A 23914-nucleotide genomic window follows, 5' to 3' on the forward strand; every position below is an offset into this window, starting at 1 on the left:
TAGTCTTATTTTACTTCTAATGCATCAAACTTTAATTAAAAGCAACTACAAATTTAATGCAAAATTAGAAAATAACTTTTTTTTAGCACCTAGTACACGTTTTTTGTAATATTTTGTAATGTTGCTGTAGCTGGACCAGTGTGAATGCTCTTTAAGTATATTGTACCTCAGATGGAACGTGCAAAGGCCTCTTGATTCCGGCTCACATGTGGAGTGCATTCTATTCGAACGCGACTCTACAAAATGCAAACTTTACGTGAGTTTACGCGTAAAACCAAGCGCGGCAATATCCTGAAAATCGTGCGGGAGCACTATTTGCGAGACGACATCGGCTGTGGCTCCGATCTTTGCCGGCAATGCTTCCAGAACGAGGTATACCAGCTGACTTCGCAGCACGAGATTCGGAGCACCCTCTTCAAGTGCCCGCACTACCTTGTTTTGGACACCAATGTGGTTCTGGATCAGATTGACGTTCTCGAGGAGGATGTAATACGCAACGTGGTCGTCCTGACCACGGTGCTCAACGAGGTGAAACACAAGAGCTCCTCCATCTACAAACGCTTCAATGAGCTAATCCATGATCGCACCAGGAACTTCTATGTTTTCGTCAACGAGCACCACAAGTAGGTTAATGGACTTAAAAGGGAACATCTATTACAATAAACCTTTATCTCCCAGGGAGACTTATGCAGATCGCGAGCCGGATGAGACCGCCAACGATCGAAATGATCGCGCCATCCGTCTGGCCACCAAATGGTATGATGACCATTTGCAGGCCTCGCAATCCCCTAAAGACTTGGAGCGCTCTGGCCGAGCTGCAACGCGGGTTATCCTGCTTACCGATGATGCTGGGAATCGCGCCAAGGCCGAAGCCGAAAGCATTCTGGTTGCCTCCGCCGGGGACTACGTAAAATCCCTGGAGGAGTTTCCACTATTGGTGGACAAGCTATCGCACAAGACGTTTGAGAACGAGAAGAAGGGCCTACCGCAGTATCCGCCGCATCTAAGCATGAAGGAGCTGCTAGAGGGACTACGCCAGAAAAAGCTACTGCAGGGCGCTTTCCAGGCCTCCAGGGAAAATTATCTCGAGGGCAGTGTCAACGTAGAGCAGTACGAAAAGGGCGTAAGTTAAAAGATCTATTTAAAAATACAATTAATAACCTTTGTTCTTCACAGATCCTTATCCAAGGCCGCGAATCTCTCAACCGAGCTGTGGATGGCGACCTAGTGGCCGTGGAGCTGCTGCCCGAAAATGAGTGGTCGGCGCCCAGTGAAATCGTGCTGGAGGAAAAGAACGTCTACGCGGATGAAGTCCCCAGCGAAGAACGCGCCGAGGATGAAAAGGACATGCTAAAGCAGGTGCGTGCCGCTGCCTCATTCGCTGAGCGCACGCCCACTGGACGGATTGTGGGTATTGTGCGCCGCAAGTGGCGGCAGTACTGCGGAATTCTGCAGCCCAGCTTGATAGAGGACACCAATCGGCATATCTTTGTCCCCGCCGACCGTAAGATCCCTCGCATTCGAATCGAAACTAGGCAGGCGGCCAAGCTACAGAATCAACGTATTATCGTGACCATTGATACCTGGCCGCGAAACTCGCGTTACCCGCACGGACACTTTGTGCGCTCCTTGGGGCCACTCGGTGACACGGCCACCGAGAACGAGGTAATTCTTTTGGAGCACGACGTGCCGCACTGTAAGTTCTCAGACGAGGTTCTGAGCTTCCTGCCGCAGATGCCCTGGACAATCACCGAGGAGGACTACGCCAAGCGTGTGGATCTGAGGGACCTCTACATCTGCTCTGTGGATCCGCCGGGCTGCACGGATATCGATGATGCACTGCACTGCAGGGAGCTGCCCAATGGCAACCTGGAAGTGGGTGTTCACATCGCTGATGTAAGTCACTTCATTCGGCCAGGAAACGCGCTGGATAAGGAGGCAGGTTCAAGGGGAACCACCGTTTACCTGGTTGGCAAGCGTATCGACATGGTTCCTGAGCTTCTCAGCTCGAATCTGTGCTCTCTAGTTGGAGGCGTCGAGCGCTTTGCATTCTCCTGCGTGTGGGAGGTCGATAAAGAAGCAAATGTGTTGAGCAAGCGCTTCCACAAGAGCGTCATCAAGTCAAAGCGAGCCATGACGTACGAAGAGGCGCAGGTGATAATCGACGACCCCACGCAGCAGAATGAAATTGCAAAGTCCTTGAGAAATCTTAATCGACTGGCCAAGATCCTTAAGAAACGGCGCATGGACAACGGGTGAGTTTATCTTTTTCTGCTTTTGATCAAAGATATTCATGTAATCCGTAAATTACAGAGCCCTGGTCCTGGCTTCTCCGGAAATTCGATTCCAGGTGGACAGCGAGACACACGAACCTCTCGAAGTGGAAGTCAAGCAGATGCGCGAGACCAACTCCATGGTGGAGGAGTTCATGTTGCTGGCAAACATAACAGTGGCCGAGCACATTGCGACGGAGTTCTCCGAGTGTGCGGTTCTGCGTCGCCACCCTCGGCCCCCACCCACCAATTTCGATCCGCTGGTAAAGGCAGCCCGCTATCAGGGTTTCCAGGTAGACATCGAGTCGGGACTGGAGCTGTCGTATTCACTGGACAAGTGCGTCAAGGCGGACAATCCGTACTTCAACACCATGATCCGCATTCTAACCACCCGCTGCATGATGCAGGCGGTGTACTTTATCAGCGGCAGTCTGCAGAAGGAAGAGTTCTTCCACTACGGCCTGGCCGCGCCCATCTACACGCACTTCACCTCGCCTATCCGTCGTTACTCCGACATAATGGTTCACCGCCTGCTGGCCGCCTCGATTGGCGCGGATAGTACATATGCGCAGTTGCTGGAGAGGAAATCCAACGAGGAGCTGTGCCACAATCTGAACTACCGCCACAAGATGGCTCAGTATGCAGGCCGCGCTTCGGTGGCCCTCAACACGCATCTCTTTTTCAGGGGCAAGGAGGAGGACGAGGAAGGGTAAGTCAGGGAAACCAATAGTCGGTAACTTTTTTATGAACTGCAAACCATCCCTAGGTATGTGCTATTTGTCCGGAAGAACGCTTTGCAAGTGCTGATCCCCAAGTACGGCCTGGAGGGCACCCTATATCTGAAGTCCGACAAGGATGGCAAAGACGGACTGGAACGCGTAAAGAGCGAGTTTGTCTTCACCTTTAATGAAGAGGATTACACCCAGCGATGCGGAGACGTAGTGTTTCACTCCTTCGACCCGGTCACTGTTCGGCTTAGCCTAGACTCCAGTAACGTGCAGCACGAGAAGCTAATCTTCCGACTAGTTAAACCGTACATAAAGGGCTTTAGCGTGGAAACGACCAGTGATGTAACGAATGCCCAGGTGATTGCCACGCCCCCGCCCTCGAAGAAGACCAAGAAGGATAAGAAAAAGAAATAATCCTTTGCATTTAAAACTAAGTTGAAATAGATTAAGCTGAAAAAAACATGTAGCTACAATCATTTGTACAAATGAAAAATTTTTATAATTCCACTCTCTCTTATACCATTTTCCATCGTTCCGGCTCTCCCAATACCTGAGAATTTCGAAAGTAAACCTTTGATCGGGTGTTTCTTAAAGGTTTTGGTTTTCTACTTGCGTTCTACATTCTCCAAACCCATTGCAAAGTTTCGACCGCAGTGCGTCGGTTGTGCTCAGCTCATTTGATCAATAGACTTATTAGGAGACCAACATATTCGTATATAACTAAAATATAAACATGGAACCCGGTTCAGATGCAGTGAATAATATAAATTGTGAAGCCAGTAAGTTAAAAAAGGTTTAGGCATATAGAAATTAAAGTATGTGTCACTCTTTAATGTATAATCACATGATTTTAACGGAATACAAGAAATGTATATATAGAAAACTAAAAGCAAAATCGGTTTTAAATAACTGAGAAATCATAACAAGTGGTTTTACCTGAGAAAGAAATTGCTAAATTTCAATATTCGGAATATATTTTGTTATAAAATATAACTTAAACGGTATAAATGGTGATTCTAATAAATACGACATTTTGTGAAACAAAAGATTTAAACACCCAGAAGTAAATTTACAGAAATTCTAATGTTTACCAATTATAATAATGAACTTTCGATGCGACTTTGATGTGATTAATTAGAGTTTAGTTTAGTTCGGCCCCCAAACTGTTGGCACTAAATATTAATGATTTCGATTAGCTTATGCAAATCGAAGGCTTTAATGTCCAAGGGCCATTGGCAATGACGCCTGGATTATGCTCGTCGTCTGGTAAATCCGAATATAAGTACATGGGTGTTAAGCCTGGGTATATGTACATACATATATAGTAATCAGTTGAGTGACCGCGACATTTAGAAAATTTTAAATTCAATGCGTCTGGTTTGTGAGCTTGGAGTGTAGTGATATTAAGTGTTAGTTAGAATAACTTAAAATAAATATCAATGAACCCGCCCAACTAAGGGTTACCTGCTCCTCCACTTTATCCTTAGGCGAAACCGTCTGCGGCATGCCCGTAGAGGCGCACGATCCGCTGTATTTGGAGGCATATCGCCAGAGCGTCAGGGATCCGGCAGCCTTTTGGGAGAAGCAGGCTCACCTGCTCGACTGGGATCGACCATGGCAACAGGTGCTGGACAACAGCAATCCGCCTTTCACCAAGTGGTATGTGGGTGGCTATCTGAACGCCTGCTACAATTCCATCGATCGACACATTCTGGCCGGAAGGGGGGATAAGGTGGCCCTCATCCACGACAGTCCTCTGACCGAAACGGTACGCCGGGTTACCTACCAGGAGCTGTACGATCAGATAGTCCTGCTGGCCGGTGGACTTGCCAAAATGGGCGTGGTCAAAGGCGATCGAGTGGTGATCTACATGCCCCTCATTCCGGAGACCATAATTGCCATGCTGGCGATTGTTCGTCTGGGTGCCATCCACTCGGTGGTCTTTGGAGGCTTCGCCGCGCGGGAACTCTGCTCACGGATCGAGCACGTGGAACCGAAGCTGGTGATCGCCTCCAATGTGGGCGTGGAGCCGGGCAAGGTGGTGCCCTACCTGGACATCCTGCACTCGGCCATCAACATGTCGCGCTGGCGGCCACCGCAGCGGAACATCATTTTCCGACGGGAAAATATCTCGCCGGACACTACAAAGCTTGATCCGCTGGGGGATGTCCTCTGGTCGGATGTGCTGAAGATGGCCGAGGGCGAGCAGGCGGTGGCTTGTGTTCCCATTGAAGCCAACGATCCGCTGTACATCCTCTATACATCGGGAACAACGGACAAGCCGAAGGGTGTACTGCGCACCATTGGAGGACACCTGGTTGCCCTAATGTACACGTTGCGCACACTCTACGGCATCAAACCCGGCGACACCTGGTGGGCGGCCTCGGACATGGGTTGGGTGGTAGGTCACTCGTACATCTGCTATGGTCCCCTCTGCCTGGGAGCCACCAGCGTAATGTATGAGGGCAAACCGGATCGTACCCCGGACCCGGGTCAGTACTTCAGGTGAGTGAATCCGCCTTATTCGTGAAATATAGTAACTCACCCATTCCCTTCCAGGATCATCGACCAGTACCAGGTTCGCTCGATCTTCTCGGTGCCCACCTCCTTTCGGGTGATCCGACGCGCCGATCCGGAAATCAGCTACGGACGACAGTACTCCATGAAGTCGCTGCGCGCCATATTTATTGCCGGCGAGCACTGCGACTATGAGACCAAGTCCTGGATCGAGAAGACCTTCAAGGTGCCGGTGCTCAACCACTGGTGGCAGACGGAGACGGGTTCCGCGGTGACCGCCACCTGCCTGGGCTTCCAGCAGAACCTCAGTCCCCCCACCTACTCCACGGGCCTGCCCCTCATGGGATACGACGGTGAGTGATGCTCCAGATAGCTTGGCTAAGTGAGGATTAATAAGCCCTGGGACATCTCTCTTGCAGTGAAGGTCCTGAAGCCGGACGGCAGCGAGGCACATACCTCGGAGCTGGGCAGGATTGCGCTAAAGCTGCCATTACCACCCGGAAACATGGCCACCCTCTACAAGAACGAAGACCTCTTTCGCAAGCTGTACTTCCAAAAGTTTCCGGTGAGCTATATTTTCAATACTTAGACTTCAATTTAAATTCGATAAAATCGTATTAAAATCTATGTTTAGTAGAAATTATTTGTAATAGATATAGTTATTTATATGAAATATTCATATATAATAATATATAAAGAAAACTCGATATTCAGTTCTATAATTCTCAAACAGCTATCTACTGAAATCCTTAAACCACGTTGTTCGTTACTATACTAAAAGCTTCTTATAGTTTCTAGGGCCACTTTCAGGGAATTTTTCATATTTTCTGTATGCAATTTAAAGTTTCAAGCTTAAATGATAAAATGATTATGTAGAAAAAGGTTGTAACATAGTATTTATATATTTCGGTCGGCGGTTTATTAATATTAATATAATTAAAATTATATACTGGATCAGCCTCCAATATAAAATTGTAATTAAAATGCAAAATAAAATGCAACCAAATAAAATGTCCAAAGTTCTATAGGAATTATAAATATATTAAAGATCCACTACAAATTGGTTTTTAAAAAATTTATAAAATATATCTAGGGTTACTACGATACCATGGATGCCGGCTATAAAGACGACCGCGGCTATATCTTTGTGACAGCCCGCGACGATGACGTGATCAATGTGGCTGGACATCGATTGTCCACCTCGAGCCTGGAAGACGCAGTGCTTCGGCATCCGGACGTGGTGGATGTGGCTGTTTTCGGAGTTCCCGAGGCCACCAAGGGCCAAGTGCCGCTGTGCCTGTACATTCCGGTGGATAACTGCCAGAAGACCGATGCCAAGCTGTCGACGGAGATCATCAAGCTGATCCGGGACGTGGTGGGACCCATCGCCGCCTTCCGGCTGATCACGTCCGTGAACAACCTGCCACGCACGCGATCCGGCAAGACGATGCGCAAGGCCATGGCGGACTTTGCCCGGAATGAGCGAGTTATCCTGCCGGCCACCATCGACGATGCCAGCGTTTTCATCGAAATCCGGCGGGCTCTGCAGCAACTGGGCTATGCCATGTCCGCTCCGGATCCGATTGTGGCCAAGTTACTCGACTGAAGGGTCTTCCCAGCCCACCACTTACTCCTTAGCTTGTACGATTCCCAAGAAGAAAATAAAATTTAAGCAAGTTTGGCTGGGGTGTTTCCTCCATTTGTTTGCGTAGGCCGCAAAATGGCAAAAATAATTTAAATGTTAATCGTTGATGTGACCTATACTTCCTGCACTGACGCACTATTTACAAACAACTGAAAAACTGAAACTCAATCAGTTTATTCAAATTTTGTGCAAATTTCGCGATACATTGTTGGGCCAACGGCGCGTTGGTTCATGTGTGACCCATACTTATACCTATCCTCCCCTTATTTTCTGTTAACATATGGCACTGGCATTGCATTATTTGGCCGGATTCGAGGACATCAAAGATGACAGCAAATGGCAGCGTAACCCAATTACTGGGCCCGTGCATCCGGGGTCACAGTGGGTAGTGGTTGACCAAAACTACTAAGAATGGCAATATGGAGCTAATTGAACATAAAGGAGACCTTAGATCTTATGTAACACATTTATAAATTTGTTGTAATAAATTACATTAAATAAGGATATAATTAGAGGCCATATTTCCCTAAATGCTATTCATTTAAAACAAACATGTAAAACATATTAGAATAAAAACAAGAAAGGAAAGCTAACTTCTGGCGGAGCCGAAGTTGATATACCCTTGCAGAATACTCTGTAAATTATATTCTCCAAAATTATTCATATGATGCATTCTTAATACTCATAAAAAATCCGAACTTCCTAACTTTAACAACAACAAAGTTATGGCATTTCCAATCGTTCAGTTATATGGCAGCTATAGGATATAGTCGGCCGATCCTTATGAAATTTGATAGGTCGGATTGATTGGCCAAAAATAAAATCCATAGAAAATCCCAACTTCCTAACTTTAACAACAACAAAGTTATGGCATTTCCAATCGTTCAGTTATATGGCAGCTATAGGATATAGTCGGCCGATCCTTATGAAATTTGGTAGGTCGGATTGATTGGCCAAAAATAAAATCCATAGAAAATCCCAACTTCCTAACTTTACAAACACCAAAGTTATGGCATTTCCGATCAATCAGTTATATGGCAGCTATAGGATATAGTCGGCCGATCCTTATGAAATTTGGTGGGTCGGATTGATTGGCCAAATATAAAACCCATAGAAAATCCCAACTTTCTAACTTTACAAACACCAAAGTTATGGCATTTCCGATCAATCAGTTGTATGGCAGCTATAGGATATAGTCGGCCGATCCTTATGAAATTTGGTAGGTCGGATTGATTGGCCAAATATAAAACCCATAGAAAATCCCAACTTTCTAACTTTACAAACACCAAAGTTATGGCATTTCCGATCAATCAGTTATATGGCAGCTATAGGATATAGTCGGCCGATCCTTATGAAATTTGGTAGGTCGGATTGATTGGCCAAATATAAAACCCATAGAAAATCCCAACTTCCTAACTTCACAAACACGAAAGTTATGGCATTTCCGATCAATCAGTTATATGGCAGCTATAGGATATAGTCGGCCGATCCCGGCCGTTCCGACTTATATACTGCGTGCAAAGGAAAGAAGGGTGTGTGCAAAGTTTCAATCCGATAGCTTTAAAACTGAGAGACTAGTTTGCGTAGAAACAGACAGACGGACAGACGGACAGACGGACAGACGGACAGACGGACATGGCTATATCAACTCAGGAGGTGATCCTGATCAAGAATATATATACTTTATAGGGTCGGAGATGTCTCCTTCACTGCGTTGCACACTTTTGACCAAAATTATAATACCCTCTGCAAGGGTATAACAAGAGAGAACGCTATAGTCGAGTGCCCCGACTATCAGATACCCGTTACTCAGGTAAAGGGAGTGCGAGGGAGATGGAGACAGAAACTTTGATCACGCATAACTTTTTAACGAATGGTCCGATTTGAAAAATTTCTTCTACATTTCGATAGGTATTGATAAACACAATAAAACTGCATTTTTACTTTTCCGAAATATTTAAATTTTTAAAATCGTATATAAGCTATTGTGGGCGTTAAAGAGGGCGTGGCACCTTTTTGAAACAAACTTGCGCTGCGTAGGAACTCCTAGAATCTGCATGCAAATGCCAATCTTCTAGCTTTTATAGTTTCCGAGATCTCAGCGTTCATACGGACAGACAGACAGACAGACAGACAGACAGACGGACAGACAGACGGACAGACAGACGGACAGACGGACAGACGGACATGGCTATATCGACTCGGCTAGTGACCCTGATCAAGAATATATATACTTTATAGGGTCGGAAACGCTTCCTTCTAGCTGTTACATACTTTTGCACGAATACAATATACCCTTTTACTCTACGAGTAACGGGTATAATAATATATACAAACGTAAAAACAAGACCCATTATACAGCATTTTTAATTTAAAGAAGTTAATTTATAATATATATCACAGTAATAAGTAGTAGTAAGAAACTTGTCAATGATTATTTATTGCTTTATCAGATCTAGTGGGCTTCAAAAATATTTAAAATATGCTAAGATTTTATTTGAAGGTTTTTATAAAAGCTAATTATTTATTTCTTTTCACAGCTGCATAAAATGTTATGTAATGTTAGATTTTGTTAAATATTGAATCTTTTATTAAATAAAATAATATTAAATACGGTTTTAGTGGTTTCCACAACAAATGACTGCCTTTTTCCTTTTTCTTCTTTCATTTCGCCATTAGTCACGCTAACGACATAAAAGGCAAACGAATTAGATTTTCTTCTTGGTTAATTCGAATTTTCACCGACTCAACTGTGGTTACATCTGCATTTGAGTTATGCCCCACCAAGATGGCCAAGATGAGTGCCTGACGTCACAGTCGAAATTCTTATCAAGGGATTTTGCATGCGAAACACGCACAAATTCAAATTAATTGCAACGCTTCGCCTGCAAATCCCAGTCTCATAAAGGGAAGATTACTCTGCTTACGCATCGGTGGAGCAAACTGCAGTGGCTTTAAAGTTGGGGCTTAAAGCAGATCCGTGGGACGGACAGTAAACGTTCGATGGGCCATAAATGATTATAACTACCTATAAATAGGTGATGGTTGCCGGCCACTGATCATAAAAGCGGCAACTTTTACAACATAATTAAGAGCTGATAAACTTATATAATAGATAAACATATTGGGCAACTCGGTGGGTTTCCGGCGAAAGTTTGCCAAGTGCACACATTGAGCGGCGCATCGTGCTCTGGTCGGTGTCGGTGGCGTATGAGTGATGTTTGAGCACGCCCACCAAGTGTCCTGGCAGGAGCGCAACATGTGGTCCCCCGACTCCTGTTCGCGAACCCCCGTGTGCCTGTGTGTCCCAGTCAGCCAATCACAGGCCACGGCGCCATCTGCGCTCGTCCTCGGCGGAAGTAAATAAAAGCGGATGTCCTGGCTGGACAGGACATCATTCGAGTGCTTGCGTTCAACAAGTCTAGCAAACGGAGCAGCAGCTGAATTCCGGTGACAAAAACTACCAAGTTTATATCTAAATTTCTTTGTGAAAGCATCTAAATCTCAAAGCATCTATAAGGTTGGTACTTGTTTCTTAAGACGTGCAAAGTGTTGGATACTTAAAAAGTATATTTACTGATTGGACTTCAAGTTAATCTATGGACTTAAATACAAAATAGGATAGAACGCTTAAAATTCCGACACATTAAATTATTTTACGCAGTAGTTGTCTTAAAAAAAGGATACCTTTAGTTTTTAAATATCTCTTTTAAACTGAAATGTCGATTTATCAGATCTAAATTTAAAATGTACCTTGGTTTTTATTATTTTTTTGAGCCCCAAAATGTTTTTTAAAAATTGGTAATAAAATTGGGAATTTGATCTACAGTTATGTTTTTTTAATCATGCTTGACCAATAATTTTACAATGAAAACTTTTTCATAATAAAAATAACCAGATGTTAAAACCTCTTCCGAAAACCGATAGCAAGTATTCAAACAGAAATACGGATAATTCATTTTTATAATTTTTTTATTATATAAAATACAACAAACTTTTTTTTTCAATTCTTAAATATGTTCTTGTATTAAAAAATAAAAAATTCTAGAAACTAGTAGATAGAATCCATATTTTTCAATAAGTTTTCCAAGTAAAACCATATTGACTGGGAATTTAATTAAATAATAACAGTCAAAAAGCTTTGGATTTCATTCAATAAATTTTGCCATCAAACTGTTGCGCAATAAATTGTCTGTTTAGTGAGCAAACAAATGCAATTGATTTGCATGTGTGCACCTTAGTTGATCCCTTAACAAGCAACAGCAGTTCGGATCCTTGGAACGTGCCCTACGCACATTCCCCATTTGGCACCGCCCTCCTCATTCCTCCTCCCGAGTTTCGGTGTTGGTTTTCTAAGCTAAACAGTCGAAGGAGCAACACGTTCGCATATGTCACACCTTGCACAGGTGTTTGCATGCCAAATGCAACGGGTCGTATGAGTGATACCTCCACTTTCATCATCGTAATCATCATCAGAGGAGGTCACGCTGAACAGATTGACGCTACCTTCCTCAGCTAATAGAAACAAATTGTCTGCCACGTAAACATATTAGGGTAGCATTAAGCTCGTCTGCTTGGATGGGATATAAAATGGAAACTCCGTCGCGAGCCTGCATCTAAGTACAACTCCATTTATGCATAATACTTTGCCATGGCAACGCCACCATCAGCGAGTGGCAATCAGGCACGTAGCATTAAGATCATTACACTTAATCAAAATCAGTGGGGTCGGATGGGATATGGGATAAGGCGCCCTCCAGCCAAGATGAATTTGTAGATGGTGTCCTTGCTGGGCAACCTTTGCTGCCGATAATCTAATAAGAGCGAGACCAGCTAACAATGTCAATCATGCTACCCGCTCATTTGTGAACCCACTTGCAGCATGTCCTTCGCACAGTTCTTTGTCGCCTGCTGTCTGGCCATCGTCCTGCTGGCCGTGGCCACCACTGGGGCTGCAACCCAGGGTCCTCCTCTTTGCCAGGCCGGCATCATCGAGGAGATGCCCCCGCACATCCGGAAGGTTTGCCAGGCTCTGGAGAACTCTGATCAACTCACAACGGCCCTTAAGTCCTACATCAACAACGAGGCATCCGGTAAGTACCATTCTACTGAATAGATTTCTTAAATGTCATAAGAAAACTTATTAAAAAATTAAAATACGAATTTTTTAGTAAGGATTAACCTTGTAGCGCATTAAAAATTAAAATGAAATTAAAAAATGAAAACATAAAAAAATTAAATGATTACTTAAAGAAAAAACAGTCTTCACACACTAAATGTAAAAAATAACTTTAATGTTTAAAAAAATATTTTTGATTAATTGCAGCTCTGGTGGCCAACTCCGACGACCTTCTGAAGAACTACAACAAACGTACGGATGTCGATCACGTCTTCCTGCGCTTTGGCAAACGTCGTTAAGGACATGACTCGAAGGATTCCATTGCAGACCATACTTAAATTGCGACAACGACATTGGACCTTGACCACAAGCGGCGACATCGTTTCTGTTCACCCAAAGCACAAAACTATTTTGACGTCTTCAACATAATTATGTAAATGTTATCTATGGAAACTCAGAACTTTAATCAATTGGAAGCTCTCTAGTTCATTAAATAGAATTGATGTGTCAAATGTTTATATAAAAACTCGAATACCTATTTGTACATACTCAATGACCCCCGAAACGTTATGAAAGTTGATCCCTTGGTTTTAATTTTTTGTATTTCCCTTTGTGGATTTCATTAATGTTATATAAACAAATAATACATATTTGATACAGTCTAAATATCTCACACATATTTCCCTAGCATGAAGCACTATTATTAAATAACCAACAATTGTTTTAAAATCCAATCCATAATTCTGTTAACTTTTTAAATAAAGACAAACTTTTCCTCTCAACGTGTCAATGCATGACAAAATGCAATTTAAATTGGCTTATATTTAATATTGGTTTGTTAGGAATATGGTGGATGTGTGGAAACTTAAAAAATTGGGATAATTCTGATGTCTTTACAAATGCTAAAAATATTAAAATATATTTTATATAACAAAATAATACATATAATAAAATACAATACATTAAATAAATGACTTAAATAATTTTCAAAGTAACAAAATAAATTCATTCAAAACTATTATTTTAACGTTTTGAATGAATTTATTTTGTTACTTTTAAAAATTATACCCTTGCTGAGGGTTTTATAATTTCAGACAAAAGTTAGCATCGTAGCAAAGGATACACATTGGACCCCACAAAGTATATATTCTTGACCAGCATCACCAGAAGAGTTGATCTAGCCATGTCCGTCTGTCCGTTTCGATGCAACTGGTGTCTCAGTTTCAAAAGTTTTTTCAGTGAAAGTTTTTCAAAAGTCTTCTGCAATGGAAAGACAACTTTTGGGAAAGTTTCAAGCAGATATCTTTAAAACTGAGGGACTAGTTTGCGTAGAAACGGACAGACGGACGGACAGACGAACGGACAGACGGACAGGCGGACATGGCTAGATCGACTCTCCTGGTGATGCTGATCAAGAATATATATACTTTATAGGGTCGGAAATGTCTCCTTCACTGCGTTGCAAACTTTTGACTGAAATTCTAATACCCTCTGCAAGGGTATACAAATTTCAAAGGAAATCAACAAAAGTTTTTAAGCATGTACGTATCAAAATCAAAATATAGTCGTTTTAAAGAATATTTAATTTTTTTATAGTTATAGGGTTCTTCTTTATTGATTTTTTTCAATGAAGGAATAAAAGACATTCTAAAGATTTTTTAACAGATTTGTTTATTAATGGTTTTTTGGAATTTATTTTAAATCGACCATTAAAATTAATATTGGCAAGTAAATTTTTCACTACATTCTATTTATTCTGTATTCAACTAAATTATAAAAAATATTTAATAGAAATTTATCTCTGAATTATAAGTTGGTTCAAGAATTATTACCGAATTTGCATAAATTTGAATAGGTATTCGACCTATTATACATTAAACAAGTGAAAATACAATATATATTTCAACTTTTAAGTTTCGACAGTTTCCCTAATCCTTTACATAAGTTTAATTTATTTTTTAAATAGAAAATAACTGAATAACAAGTTCTTTTACGTCATTACCGAATATTAAAAATGATAATAGTCAAGAGATTCCTAATAGCTGGTTTTTATTTATCAACTTTTAATTGAATTTTAAAATTTAATTATAATATATAGTGCAATTCTATGAGGTTTATATCCTATAGTTACGGAAGGAACTTATGTATTTCTGAAAGTTTATAAGAACTTCATCAAACGTTTATTCCTTTGTATGCTCTTGATAACCAGATGAAATATATTTTGTAAAAACATATTTGGTCAATGGGTCCCACAGTGCGCAGATACTTTCGCTCCATTGGGTTATATTTTGATTTTCAATATTTTTCTTGCTCTGAAAAAGTTAAAAGTTTCCATTTAATTGCATGTTTGGATTAAATTATATTTGCCATTTTTAACTCTTTTATTAAATCAATAAAAAACTAAACAAATAATAGAATATTTTAAATCAAATTGACACAAAAACGTGAAATAATGCGGTTTTCTGATTTCTATGCATATGCATAAAATGCAAAAGCTTGTAAATAAAAAAAAATGACAACCGCAAATGATTTTCTTTGTCTGTTCGCTTATTTTCTGATTTTTTGATAATTTATTGTATTTCCAAATATATTGGACTCTCTTTTAAGCCTTTTTCCACTGTGGGAATATTTTGTTAGGTATTCATCTTGAGGGGTTTCTGTATGTTTTTTTGGAGAATGTTAGTTAAATTTTGATTAAATAAATTATTGAGAAATTCAAACTAAAAGTATTGTTATGTATTTAACTATCATTTAGAACGGATTCTAATATATATATATATATATATATTTTGTATAAATTTATTGATTTCATTTTTGTTTCTATTGAGATTTTATCTCTTTGAAATATCATTCAGTCTTTTCAATCAATATTCATTTTTATATTCTCTTAACTCGGTCTTTATAAGACTGGAATTATGGTATTCGATTTGTCTTAACTATAACAAATAAAATCATTTTAAACATAAACAAAAATATATAAATAACATAAAAGTGCAACATTTAAAACAAAATACTTTATAGATTCATAATCTCTTTGGTTTCTTTGTTTTTTTTACTTGGTCTTTTAAGTTGTTTGTTTTGAGATTACCATCACTGACATATCCATTTTTGTTCGTTTCCTTCAGATTTGATAAACGTTTTAACGCTCTTATTTTGTTAATAATGATTTTTCATTCCTGTAAAAAAACAACTAAATGCTACAGTTCAAATGGGAAACGCGGCAAACGGGCCGCATTTTCATGTATGAAGGACTCAGCAGCTACTATTTAAACATTTATAGAAAAGATTTTACATCAAAAAAAGTTCGAGCTTTACAAAACTCTGATTTGTATAATTTATTAGTTGTATTTTTATAATATATATAATCACTAAAACGACTTCGACTTGAAAAATTTGTTGTAATTAAAAAATACAGACAAATGTTATTACTTTTGTTATTTAAAAATGATTGCATGCTGAGTTCTACATATGCTAAAAGCTTTTTAAAATTTTTTTTTGGCTTCAACCTTAACTTACCAAAATATGTTTGAAAATTTCATATTTTTATGTTTGTACTTTCAGTGCTTTTGTTTTAATTTAATTATTGGCTCAATCGTTTGGAACATTCTCGATATTTTCGCGAATTCCTTATATTGATTATTGATTGACTGATTTCGTAGAAATTTCGAAACGCATTTCATCATATGTATTTTTTAGAGATTTATCCTGAATGTTTTTGTTCATACTTGGCACTTTAATATTGGCTTGGGGTTTATTTGTTCTTTGCATGTAGTACTTTGTAATTGTTTCGTAAATACTTAATACTTTTTTTGTTGTTTCATTCTTTTATCTCTGATATTTTATGAATTGTATGCTTGCAGTGCTGGCTCGGTTCGTAAATATATTCAGTCTTTCGATTTTTATATTTTTCACTCTGTTTTCGACTTTTAATTGTTGCTTAATTATTTGCATTCTTACTGATTGATATTTTTTAAACAAAATATTTAAATAATAATATATACGCTTAAATAAGTTTAATGCATTAAACACATTTTTTAACATTATTTTATTGACTTTGATAATGGTTATGATTTTTGCATCTTTTGCTAATATATTTAGTGTATTTCGTACTTGTTTTTCTCAGCTTAGTTTTTAAAGAGTTACATAATTACGAAATTTAGTTGCTTAAATTGTGGCTATAAGAAATAAATTTGTATAAACAAAATGAAAATAATAAGTTTGGCTTCTGTCATTCACGTCAAGATGGTAAAGAAAAGAAAAACAAATTCTTGCAAAATCATAAACGCTTTTCAAGAGTATGTGGGATTGGAAATCATCTTTTTGTGTGTCGAGAGTCGTTTGCGGTTCTGAGCTTAACAACTAAAATATACATTGCATTCATTTGTATACAATTTGACATGATTCACACAATTTTTAAATTTAGTTTAGTTCATCAAAAAGATCATGTATGTACTCGTGCTTTCCAGTCATATAAAAAATATGATTTTTGCATACTTTGGTCACAGTTGAATTGTAATTGTACATGAATCTAAGGAGCACATAAAGGGTTTTTTATACTGGAGCTCAGTGCAGGCTAGCTCCGGTTGTCTATTAAAAAACGTTAAACAACAGGTAATGCAGATATTTTCAATATTTTCGATCAGGATTTATGGGGAGACAAAACGAAAACAAATGGAAAAAATAATTTGGGCAGGGGGTTTATATAGAAAGACGTCGCAACACGAGTTGGCTTAAATGCTAAGAAAAAGAGAACTGTATCCTTACAACTAAAATTGTATGTTCTGAGTGTCCGCGTTTGTGTTGTGTATTATGTATAGCAAGTTATTTGCTGCATTAAACATAGATTCCCTTCCTGTTACTCGATTTCTGTCTGCCCTAATCCATTTTTAATTTGGTTTCTTGGCCTATCGGAGCACGCGCAGCGTTCTGATCTCTAGTGTGCCGTCAGGGGTGGGGGTGGATTGCGGTTGTCTAGTAGTAGGCGGCTGCATTTGAATAGTTCTGCGAATAGGCCTGCGAATCTGCAAGGAGACACCGATGACGGATGACGCAACTGGAGTGCACTGAAATCACTTACCATAACCCGCATAAGCGCGCTCATCATAGCCAGCGCTTTGCTGTCCGTGCTGGCTGTAGTCCGCTTGTCCGGTGGCATTGTAGTCCACGGCAGTCGAACCGTACTGCTGGCTGTAATCCTGGCTATACGACTGATAGCGCGTATCCTGCGGGGCGGCATAAGCTGTCGAACTGCTGAGAGACACAAATCGGTACATTAGCATCGGCTGAGCTCATTTGGAGGCGAAATGAGAGTCAAAAACAGGTAACCCACTTGTAGTTCTGATACTGGCTCTGATCGTACTCAGTGCCGTGGTGGGCCGCATAGCTGCTGCTGGCCGGAGCACTTGTCTGAGAGGTGTGAGCTGCATAGCTGCTGCCGCCGCTCTGACCATAACCATTGTATCCCTGCTGAGTGGTTTGGGTGCTGTAGCCGCTCTGCGCGTACGGATCCACTTGTTGAGTCTGCTCGTGGGTCTGGTAGCTGTGGTGGCTGTATGAAAAAGGGTTTATTTATTTATAAGCTGGCAATCTAACTAGGTTTGTTTATGTATACCCAAAATGCAGCTAATGTAAACTAGAAATTTAAAAACTTAGACCCCTTTCATAGAATTTAATTGAAAACAAAAAGAGGAGTGCAATAATAAAACCCTGTAAAATTTCATAACTTACCTCTGAGTTGGCGCATGATGACTTGGCGGCGAGCCATATGAGGATTGCGAGGACATGCCGCCGCCTCCGCCTCCGCCCATGTGCTGCTGGGTGGAGTGGTACTTGGGCGTCATGGGCCGTTGGCCGTAGGGACCGCCCTCGTAGCGACCTCTCTTGGGACCAGGACCACCGGGAGCGCCGCGTTTGAGAGCTGGTACCGGTGCGAGTTGTGTATTGGGATTATGTGCCTGATGGTGATGCAAGGGTGACCGACTCATACCTTGATTGTAGCCGCCCCTGCCGCGCGGGGCTCCGCGCCTGGGCATCGAGCCGTGCTCTCCGCCCGGACCACCGCCCAGGGAGTTGCTGTGGTGGCTGTGGGAGCCGCCGTACATACTGCTGCCTCCGCTGCCGTTCATGTGAGAATTGTAGCCTCCACCGCCGCGTCCGCGTCCACTGAAGGGACCGCCACGTCCACGACCACGGCCCAGATATGGAGGAGGTCCTCCACCATTGCTTCCACCTCCTGAGGAACCGCCGCCATGCGAGTTGCTCGAGGGGGCAACGCCGGATGATGTCTGGCCATCGGAGACCTCATCCCCGGCTGCCTCAACCGATGGCTGTTCTCCACTGATTGCCGAAGTGGGCACTGGTGAGACAGTCTTGTTGTTGTCGGCACCTGTGTGTTGTTTGGGAGCTAGATTGGATTGGATTGGATTTACAAGGTGCGGTTGGGAGTCAAGGGGCCGGATAATGAACTTACGCTGCGAGTACAAGGGAGGGCGTCCGCCGCGCATGCCCATGGGAGCTCCACCGCGCGGCTGATAGCCACCACCGCGTCCCTGGTATCCCATCCCGCCGCGAGAACCACGCATGCCCCGTGGAGGACCAGACATCATTCCTTGCATAGGCGGTCCCCCGCCCATTCCGCTGCCACCGCCTCCGCGCATGCCACCCATGTAGTGGCCGCGTCCGCCACGACCACGACCACGATCGAAGCTACCTCGCATGGGCGCTCCACCTCCGCGGCCGCGGAAACCTCCTCCACGTGGGCCGCCCATCGAAGGGGAGGAAACTGAGGATCCTTCCATCTTCCTGGCTGGATTATATAGCACGCTGGAACACGCGCACTAGCACTGGCACTGAGAGCCTTTGGAATCAAACTTTGATTTTAAGACTGCAGGAGCCGGAGGAAGAGTGCTCGGATGCCGGAGACTGGCAATTAAGCGGTTTTATGCTAGCGACAGGGGATTGCTTCTACCGATGGGTCACTTGGTCACTGCTCTGCAACGTACTTGATGCACTTTCAACTTTGGCTAATCTTAATTATCTTATTTAACTAAACATTATTCGGGTGTCCGTAGCGCGTTGGTCTGTGAGTCGAGTGAAAAAATATGGCGGCGACTATTGATTTTTGTTGCAGCGCTGTCCACTCGTCACCGCTCGCGCTCTTTGGCAGGGTTGTCACCTTGGGTAAGAAAATTTGGCTATAAATATGTATCTATCGTGTAAACGTATCCTTTTTGTAAAACCAAGTGTATTACACTGAATTTGTATATTTAACACCCTTACCCTTTTCACCAGATTAAAGAATTATAAAGGATTTTAAAAACATTACTTAAATAATACATTTCAGATTGGGAAAAAATAGCTAAGCTTATAAAACAGGACTGCACAAATATTTTAAAAACATATTAAAATGGTAGAACTCAAACAAGAAAACACAATACTAGTTTCCCACAATAAATATAGGCTTAAGTGCTTTACAGGACTGACTTAAAAAGTAACGAAAAAATAAAAAAAATGAAGTTAAATTAAAAAAATTGCATTTATAGTTCACTGAATGATTTGATTTTAAGTTTAGCGCCCAGATTCAATGTGGTCGCAAACCGGAGATTTCGGCAAGCGTTAAGCGGAGAACGTTTGGTGCAATTCAGCTGGCAGCACCTGGCCAAACTGCATCCGAGTTTTAGTCGCTAAGAATAAATTTCGCAAGCTTATAGATTCGCGAAAAAAAATTCAAAATAGCGCTGAAAGTGTTAACTTAGTGATTGAAAAACTTATAATTGTGTTGGCATCATGGCAGAAGCTGTGAAAAAAGGTAAAAATTGGCACTCTGGTAGTGCTTCAAAAGGCAAGCGACAAATGGCGACTGTCTTATTATATTGTTTTTTTTTTCTTATTTGCCACTGCGCTTGACAGGGTTGCATTTCCCATTTTTTGGCGGCTACAATTTAAATTTGTTTTCCATATTTTTTTTTTTTTTAGAAAGTGGTGCCCAGCAGCGACCCTTGGATGGTGGGGGAGGAGGTGGCAGCGGAGGCGGAAGTGGCGGAGGAGGTGGCACAGGAATGCCCAAAAGGAAGCATCGCCGGGGCAAAAAGTCCAAGATGTTGCCCAAGAAAACCAAAAATCAGTATCCACAGTGGAAACTCGATATGACAACGGGTGCGGGAACAGAGGGAAATATCCGCCAGAACAGTCGCACCAAGCTGGTCCGCTCGCGATCCTTGCTCGTTCCATACAACACCAATCGCTTTCTGATGGAGGAGCACATGTCGGAGGTGCCCAAGGACGACTCCGACGACAACTGCTTTGGTTCGCAGGCTGAGGACCAAGTGCTTTTTCTGTCCAAGGAGTTTTCCAATGTCTACGAACGAGCGCGACTCGAACGCCTGGAAACTATGAGCAAGCAAGAGCTTATCCAGGAGTGCCTGCAGATCGAGGATCGGTATTCCAAGGCTCAGAATATCTCCAAGGAATTTAGCGCTAAAATACGAACGCAGGAAGAAAAAATGCGCCAGCTGACTAGGGAGAATCAATGTGAGTGGTGTCACATATTAATTTAAGCAATTAAATTTTATATTATATAGTAAAACTTGCATAGAACTTTCTTCAGAAATTTTAAACTATTTTTAGTAAAACTCTGCATCAGGTCGCACATTTCTTTGAATTCTTCTTTTGTTTTTAAGATGATATTATGAACTCAATGGAGAGCACATTTTTTTTTAATACCTTCACATACTTAAAACAATTCTGGTTACTTCTTGCAGTTCTGCGCTCCCACTTCTTGCGCTCGTCGTCGACGACAGCAGGACCGGGGGCAGCAGCAGCGGCCGCTGCCTCCCCGCCCTCGGCGGTGGCGCCCACGCCAAGCTCCGCCTGCGAACTGCAAGCCAGACAACAGCCTGCGCAGCAGCCCCAACCCACACCAATGGACTCCTCCAGTGAGGACAGCGAGAGCGACAGCAGCAGCACCACGTCGAGCACAACTTCCAGCACTTCCTCGAGCAGCAGTGATGGCCACGAGATGGGCGTTGCCGGGCTGAATATTGCCAACGGGCATGCCGAGCGGCACGAGCGGAGCCGTACACGCTCCAGATCCAGATCGCCGATCCATCTGAATAATGGCCACGCCAACGAGGAAGAGCGACAGCGTCTGCTTGACGGCAATCAAATGGACGAAGACGACAACTCCAGCGATATCCCGAAGCCAGGCGATGCAGCCGTCAAATAGGCTGGAGTGGATCACTCCGCCCTGTGTAAATAGAAGACTCAATTGTGGTAGAATGTGGCAACATATGGACAGAAACCTTGTTTATTTTTTAAGTCATCTGTGGGCGCCCCAAGCAAGTAGACTTCATTTGAATCATCAGTTCATCATTCATTAAAGGCATTAGCATTATTTTATTATCTGCATACAATGTCTCCAACTATAATTTGTTGTACAGCGTTGTATACAATTCTTCAAGATGTTGGCTCGACGCGTTAATGATTTTAATGACATTTTATATAATGAAAACTCGATTTGTAGGTAAATAAAAAGTTAAATCGTGAATTCGAATAATTTTGGTTATTAATTCTTATTTCCGAGGCAAGTAATGCATATAAACTTAACAAAACATTATTTTTTTCGGTTTTAGTATGTAAACACGGTTTGAAATTTGGTTTCTTCTGAATTCTTTTTTAATATATCCCAAGGATGTCTTTTCAAAAATTTATTTCTGCAAATTCTGGTTTTAGATTTAACAATAGATAAATAAACTTATTCAAATGTATTCTTAAATTTCACTAAAATGCTAAGCTTAAATAGAGTCTGTACTTTGGCTTGAGTGGGAGTCCGAAAGTTTGCCAGCTATGCACTTCACAAAGGAGCTGTATTCGGTGGCATAAAGCGATTTAGAAATGCCCGAGTAACCCACACCCACTAGTCTTTGTTCCGCCAATGTGGCCTGTGATTGTATATTAATTCGCTTAGGTCCTCGAACTGGCATCCAACCGCTGACAGGGGAACTATTGGCCAGCATAACACCCCTTATAGCAATGTTAAGACCCATTGTGGGCAAAGAATTGTCACGATACTCATCAAGCATAGCATCTGACAGACCCAAGTCATTTATGGCGGCCACGACATCCTCTATGTTTTTAAAATGTGGCAGATAATTGGCATGTATGAAGTTTACAAAATTCCTTGGTTCTGTGTTAAAAGCTTCAGTTATTTCCTCAGGGCTGTGCAGCACGCGTTTGTCCTCGTTAACTGAAAAATTCAATGGTTAATGATTTAAACAGATGTTGCATTATGTGACTTACACTTAGGATTCAACACTCTTCCCAATGCGTGCATCAAAGTTATAGATTCATCTCTACCAATAGACTTTAGAGTGCTTTGCGTTTTCTTTTTGCGTCCCTTGGTAACTACACTGACATTTAACTGCTTGGTGGGCATGCTGGCAACTCCCTTTAAGGAGCTGAGATGCAAATTGATCAGTGCATTTCTAATATCGCCCTGGGCGCCCACAACAATAGAGTCAACAACAGAGGACGAGGGTATCTTGTAAGTAGACTTATTTTGCGGCTGTTGCATCACGGAGCAAAAGGCTTTCATCGCCTTTTGCATAATTGTAGATGCAATACAATTGAAGCTGATGTGCTCGATGCGATGTTTGGCCTTAAGTTGATCCGGAAAAAGGCGGTAGCTAATGTTCAAGCCCCGAGATTTCGCATCAGCCACGATGAATACCAGTGGGGATTTGCCGTAGTTGGAGTATTCACTAAATAGGGAAGAAGTTGTTATTAGAAAAGTGCTTTCATAAATTAAAGTAATTTGACCTACTCTAGTAACTCCTCAAAGTTGGCCTCCTTATCGCTAAGCAAAACATTAGGAAAGTCTTCGACGAGGAGCAGTCTCTTGTTGTGCGAGTCCAGCAGAGATTTGTATCGCGAGGCGCGCAGTAGGAAGCTCTTGAAAGCCTCAAGGTGGGAGCCCACGTAGGAACATCCACTCGGCTGATCGCCCAAGGCATTGACCACCTCGCAGTCAACAGGATTGATCCACTCCTGCACCTGGAAGCCGAACTCATTGGCTAGGACACGCAACGTTGCTGTTTTGCCAGCTCCAGTGGGTCCCGTAAGTAGACACATTTGAGCGGGGAACTTTTTTTGCACCGCCTCACAGTGACGCAGCCAATCGCGAAGTTCTCCAATCTTCTTGGGATGCACGGCTAACTCTTCGCTGGTGGCAGGCGCAAATCTCTCCATCCAGTTTGCCTTGACTTCCGGTGGCGGGCCTGTGCTATCCGCATCCTGGTCATCTTCTAAGGCGGTAAGGTCCACGGATTCTACTTCCTGAATTTGTGTTGGCGTTGATTTTCCGCTTTGGGACCTAGAAATTCTGGTGCTCACATTGCCTGAACTTCTTGTGCGCTTGGCCGGAGTGGCTTCCAAAGGAACTGGACTTGCTGTCATATTCATCTCGCTGAAGGCGCATCTCACCCAGGTTTTCTAAAGCATTAATTTTATTTTATTTACTTTTTAAATCCAAAAAATTCAAATTTTTTACCTTCCGTGCGCTCATATTTTGATTTTAATTCTTCTTCGTTTTTTGCAGTGTTACCAGCTGATTGAAACGAAAATACGTCAACTTTGT

General features: G+C 42.0%; 6 protein-coding genes across 12 annotated transcripts; 4 read left to right on the top strand and 2 right to left on the bottom strand.

The window, feature by feature from the left end:
- Nucleotides 1-150: 150 nt before the first annotated feature.
- On the top strand, nucleotides 151-3508 carry LOC108046353 (exosome complex exonuclease RRP44). The gene is made up of 5 exons (XM_017125994.2): nucleotides 151-623; nucleotides 679-1123; nucleotides 1177-2255; nucleotides 2314-2982; nucleotides 3040-3508. The coding sequence occupies exons 1-5, from the start codon at nucleotides 244-246 to the stop codon at nucleotides 3413-3415; spliced, it is 2949 nt and encodes a 982-aa protein (XP_016981483.2). The 5' UTR covers nucleotides 151-243; the 3' UTR covers nucleotides 3416-3508.
- Nucleotides 3509-3611: 103 nt separating this feature from the next.
- Nucleotides 3612-7667, top strand: LOC108046354 (acyl-CoA synthetase short-chain family member 3, mitochondrial). The gene is made up of 5 exons (XM_017125995.2): nucleotides 3612-3780; nucleotides 4489-5506; nucleotides 5561-5871; nucleotides 5938-6083; nucleotides 6612-7667. Exons 1-5 carry the CDS (start codon nucleotides 3735-3737, stop codon nucleotides 7122-7124), a joined length of 2034 nt encoding a protein of 677 aa, XP_016981484.2. The 5' UTR covers nucleotides 3612-3734; the 3' UTR covers nucleotides 7125-7667.
- Nucleotides 7668-10574: 2907 nt separating this feature from the next.
- LOC108046307 (dromyosuppressin) lies at nucleotides 10575-13089 on the top strand. Its single transcript, XM_017125919.2, has 3 exons — nucleotides 10575-10683; nucleotides 12045-12256; nucleotides 12490-13089. Exons 2-3 carry the CDS (start codon nucleotides 12046-12048, stop codon nucleotides 12579-12581), a joined length of 303 nt encoding a protein of 100 aa, XP_016981408.1. The 5' UTR covers nucleotides 10575-10683; nucleotide 12045; the 3' UTR covers nucleotides 12582-13089.
- A 3201-nt stretch (nucleotides 13090-16290) lies between these two features.
- On the bottom strand, nucleotides 16291-19407 carry LOC108046357 (glycine-rich cell wall structural protein). Of its 7 annotated transcripts, none has more exons than XM_017126004.2 (6): nucleotides 18752-19407; nucleotides 18269-18667; nucleotides 18010-18199; nucleotides 17612-17830; nucleotides 17360-17529; nucleotides 16291-17303 (listed from the first exon to the last, which is right to left on the bottom strand). In XM_017126004.2, the coding sequence occupies exons 1-6, from the start codon at nucleotides 19077-19079 to the stop codon at nucleotides 17254-17256; spliced, it is 1356 nt and encodes a 451-aa protein (XP_016981493.1). In that variant the 5' UTR covers nucleotides 19080-19407; the 3' UTR covers nucleotides 16291-17253. The 7 variants fall into 7 exon arrangements, with proteins under 7 accessions (XP_016981493.1, XP_016981492.1, XP_016981491.1 ...); XM_017126003.2 differs by having other exon boundaries at nucleotides 18269-18685; nucleotides 18752-19406; XM_017126002.2 differs by having other exon boundaries at nucleotides 17360-17532; nucleotides 18269-18685; nucleotides 18752-19406.
- A 513-nt stretch (nucleotides 19408-19920) lies between these two features.
- LOC108046302 (protein HEXIM1) lies at nucleotides 19921-21832 on the top strand. Its single transcript, XM_017125910.2, has 3 exons — nucleotides 19921-20089; nucleotides 20257-20811; nucleotides 21042-21832. Exons 1-3 carry the CDS (start codon nucleotides 20068-20070, stop codon nucleotides 21503-21505), a joined length of 1041 nt encoding a protein of 346 aa, XP_016981399.1. The 5' UTR covers nucleotides 19921-20067; the 3' UTR covers nucleotides 21506-21832.
- Nucleotides 21833-21947: 115 nt separating this feature from the next.
- Nucleotides 21948-23906, bottom strand: LOC108046304 (cell cycle checkpoint protein RAD17). The gene is made up of 4 exons (XM_017125913.2): nucleotides 23828-23906; nucleotides 23102-23769; nucleotides 22579-23039; nucleotides 21948-22525 (listed from the first exon to the last, which is right to left on the bottom strand). Exons 1-4 carry the CDS (start codon nucleotides 23840-23842, stop codon nucleotides 22074-22076), a joined length of 1596 nt encoding a protein of 531 aa, XP_016981402.2. The 5' UTR covers nucleotides 23843-23906; the 3' UTR covers nucleotides 21948-22073.
- Between the last annotated feature and the right edge of the window lie 8 nt (nucleotides 23907-23914).

Source organism: Drosophila rhopaloa, unplaced genomic scaffold (genome assembly GCF_018152115.1).
Source record: "Drosophila rhopaloa isolate 14029-0021.01 unplaced genomic scaffold, ASM1815211v1 contig_178, whole genome shotgun sequence".
Classification (NCBI taxonomy): Eukaryota; Metazoa; Arthropoda; class Insecta; order Diptera; family Drosophilidae; genus Drosophila; species Drosophila rhopaloa.

Excerpts from the sequence above, each read along its gene's own strand:
- LOC108046353 (XM_017125994.2), top strand. The coding sequence starts at position 244 with ATGCAAACTTTACGTGAGTTTACGCGTAAAACCAAGCGCGGCAATATC. Across the intron at positions 624-678 it reads TTCGTCAACGAGCACCACAA|GGAGACTTATGCAGATCGCG; the intron begins GTAGGTTAATGG and ends TTTATCTCCCAG. Across the intron at positions 2,256-2,313 it reads AAACGGCGCATGGACAACGG|AGCCCTGGTCCTGGCTTCTC; the intron begins GTGAGTTTATCT and ends CGTAAATTACAG.
- LOC108046354 (XM_017125995.2), top strand. The coding sequence starts at position 3,735 with ATGGAACCCGGTTCAGATGCAGTGAATAATATAAATTGTGAAGCCA. Across the intron at positions 3,781-4,488 it reads TAATATAAATTGTGAAGCCA|GCGAAACCGTCTGCGGCATG; the intron begins GTAAGTTAAAAA and ends CTTTATCCTTAG. Across the intron at positions 5,507-5,560 it reads GACCCGGGTCAGTACTTCAG|GATCATCGACCAGTACCAGG; the intron begins GTGAGTGAATCC and ends ATTCCCTTCCAG.
- LOC108046307 (XM_017125919.2), top strand. The coding sequence starts at position 12,046 with ATGTCCTTCGCACAGTTCTTTGTCGCCTGCTGTCTGGCCATCGTCCTG. Across the intron at positions 12,257-12,489 it reads CATCAACAACGAGGCATCCG|CTCTGGTGGCCAACTCCGAC; the intron begins GTAAGTACCATT and ends GATTAATTGCAG.
- LOC108046357 (XM_017125998.2), bottom strand. The coding sequence starts at position 19,079 with ATGGAAGGATCCTCAGTTTCCTCCCCTTCGATGGGCGGCCCACGTGGA. Across the intron at positions 17,831-18,009 it reads CATCATGCGCCAACTCAGAG|CCACCACAGCTACCAGACCC; the intron begins GTAAGTTATGAA and ends TTTTTCATACAG. Across the intron at positions 17,533-17,611 it reads AGCCAGTATCAGAACTACAA|CAGTTCGACAGCTTATGCCG; the intron begins GTGGGTTACCTG and ends TGTGTCTCTCAG.
- LOC108046302 (XM_017125910.2), top strand. The coding sequence starts at position 20,068 with ATGGCAGAAGCTGTGAAAAAAG. Across the intron at positions 20,090-20,256 it reads GGCAGAAGCTGTGAAAAAAG|AAAGTGGTGCCCAGCAGCGA; the intron begins GTAAAAATTGGC and ends TTTTTTTTTTAG. Across the intron at positions 20,812-21,041 it reads GCTGACTAGGGAGAATCAAT|TTCTGCGCTCCCACTTCTTG; the intron begins GTGAGTGGTGTC and ends TACTTCTTGCAG.
- LOC108046304 (XM_017125913.2), bottom strand. Across the intron at positions 23,040-23,101 it reads AACTTTGAGGAGTTACTAGA|TGAATACTCCAACTACGGCA; the intron begins GTAGGTCAAATT and ends TTCCCTATTTAG. Across the intron at positions 22,526-22,578 it reads AAGAGTGTTGAATCCTAAGT|TTAACGAGGACAAACGCGTG; the intron begins GTAAGTCACATA and ends TGAATTTTTCAG.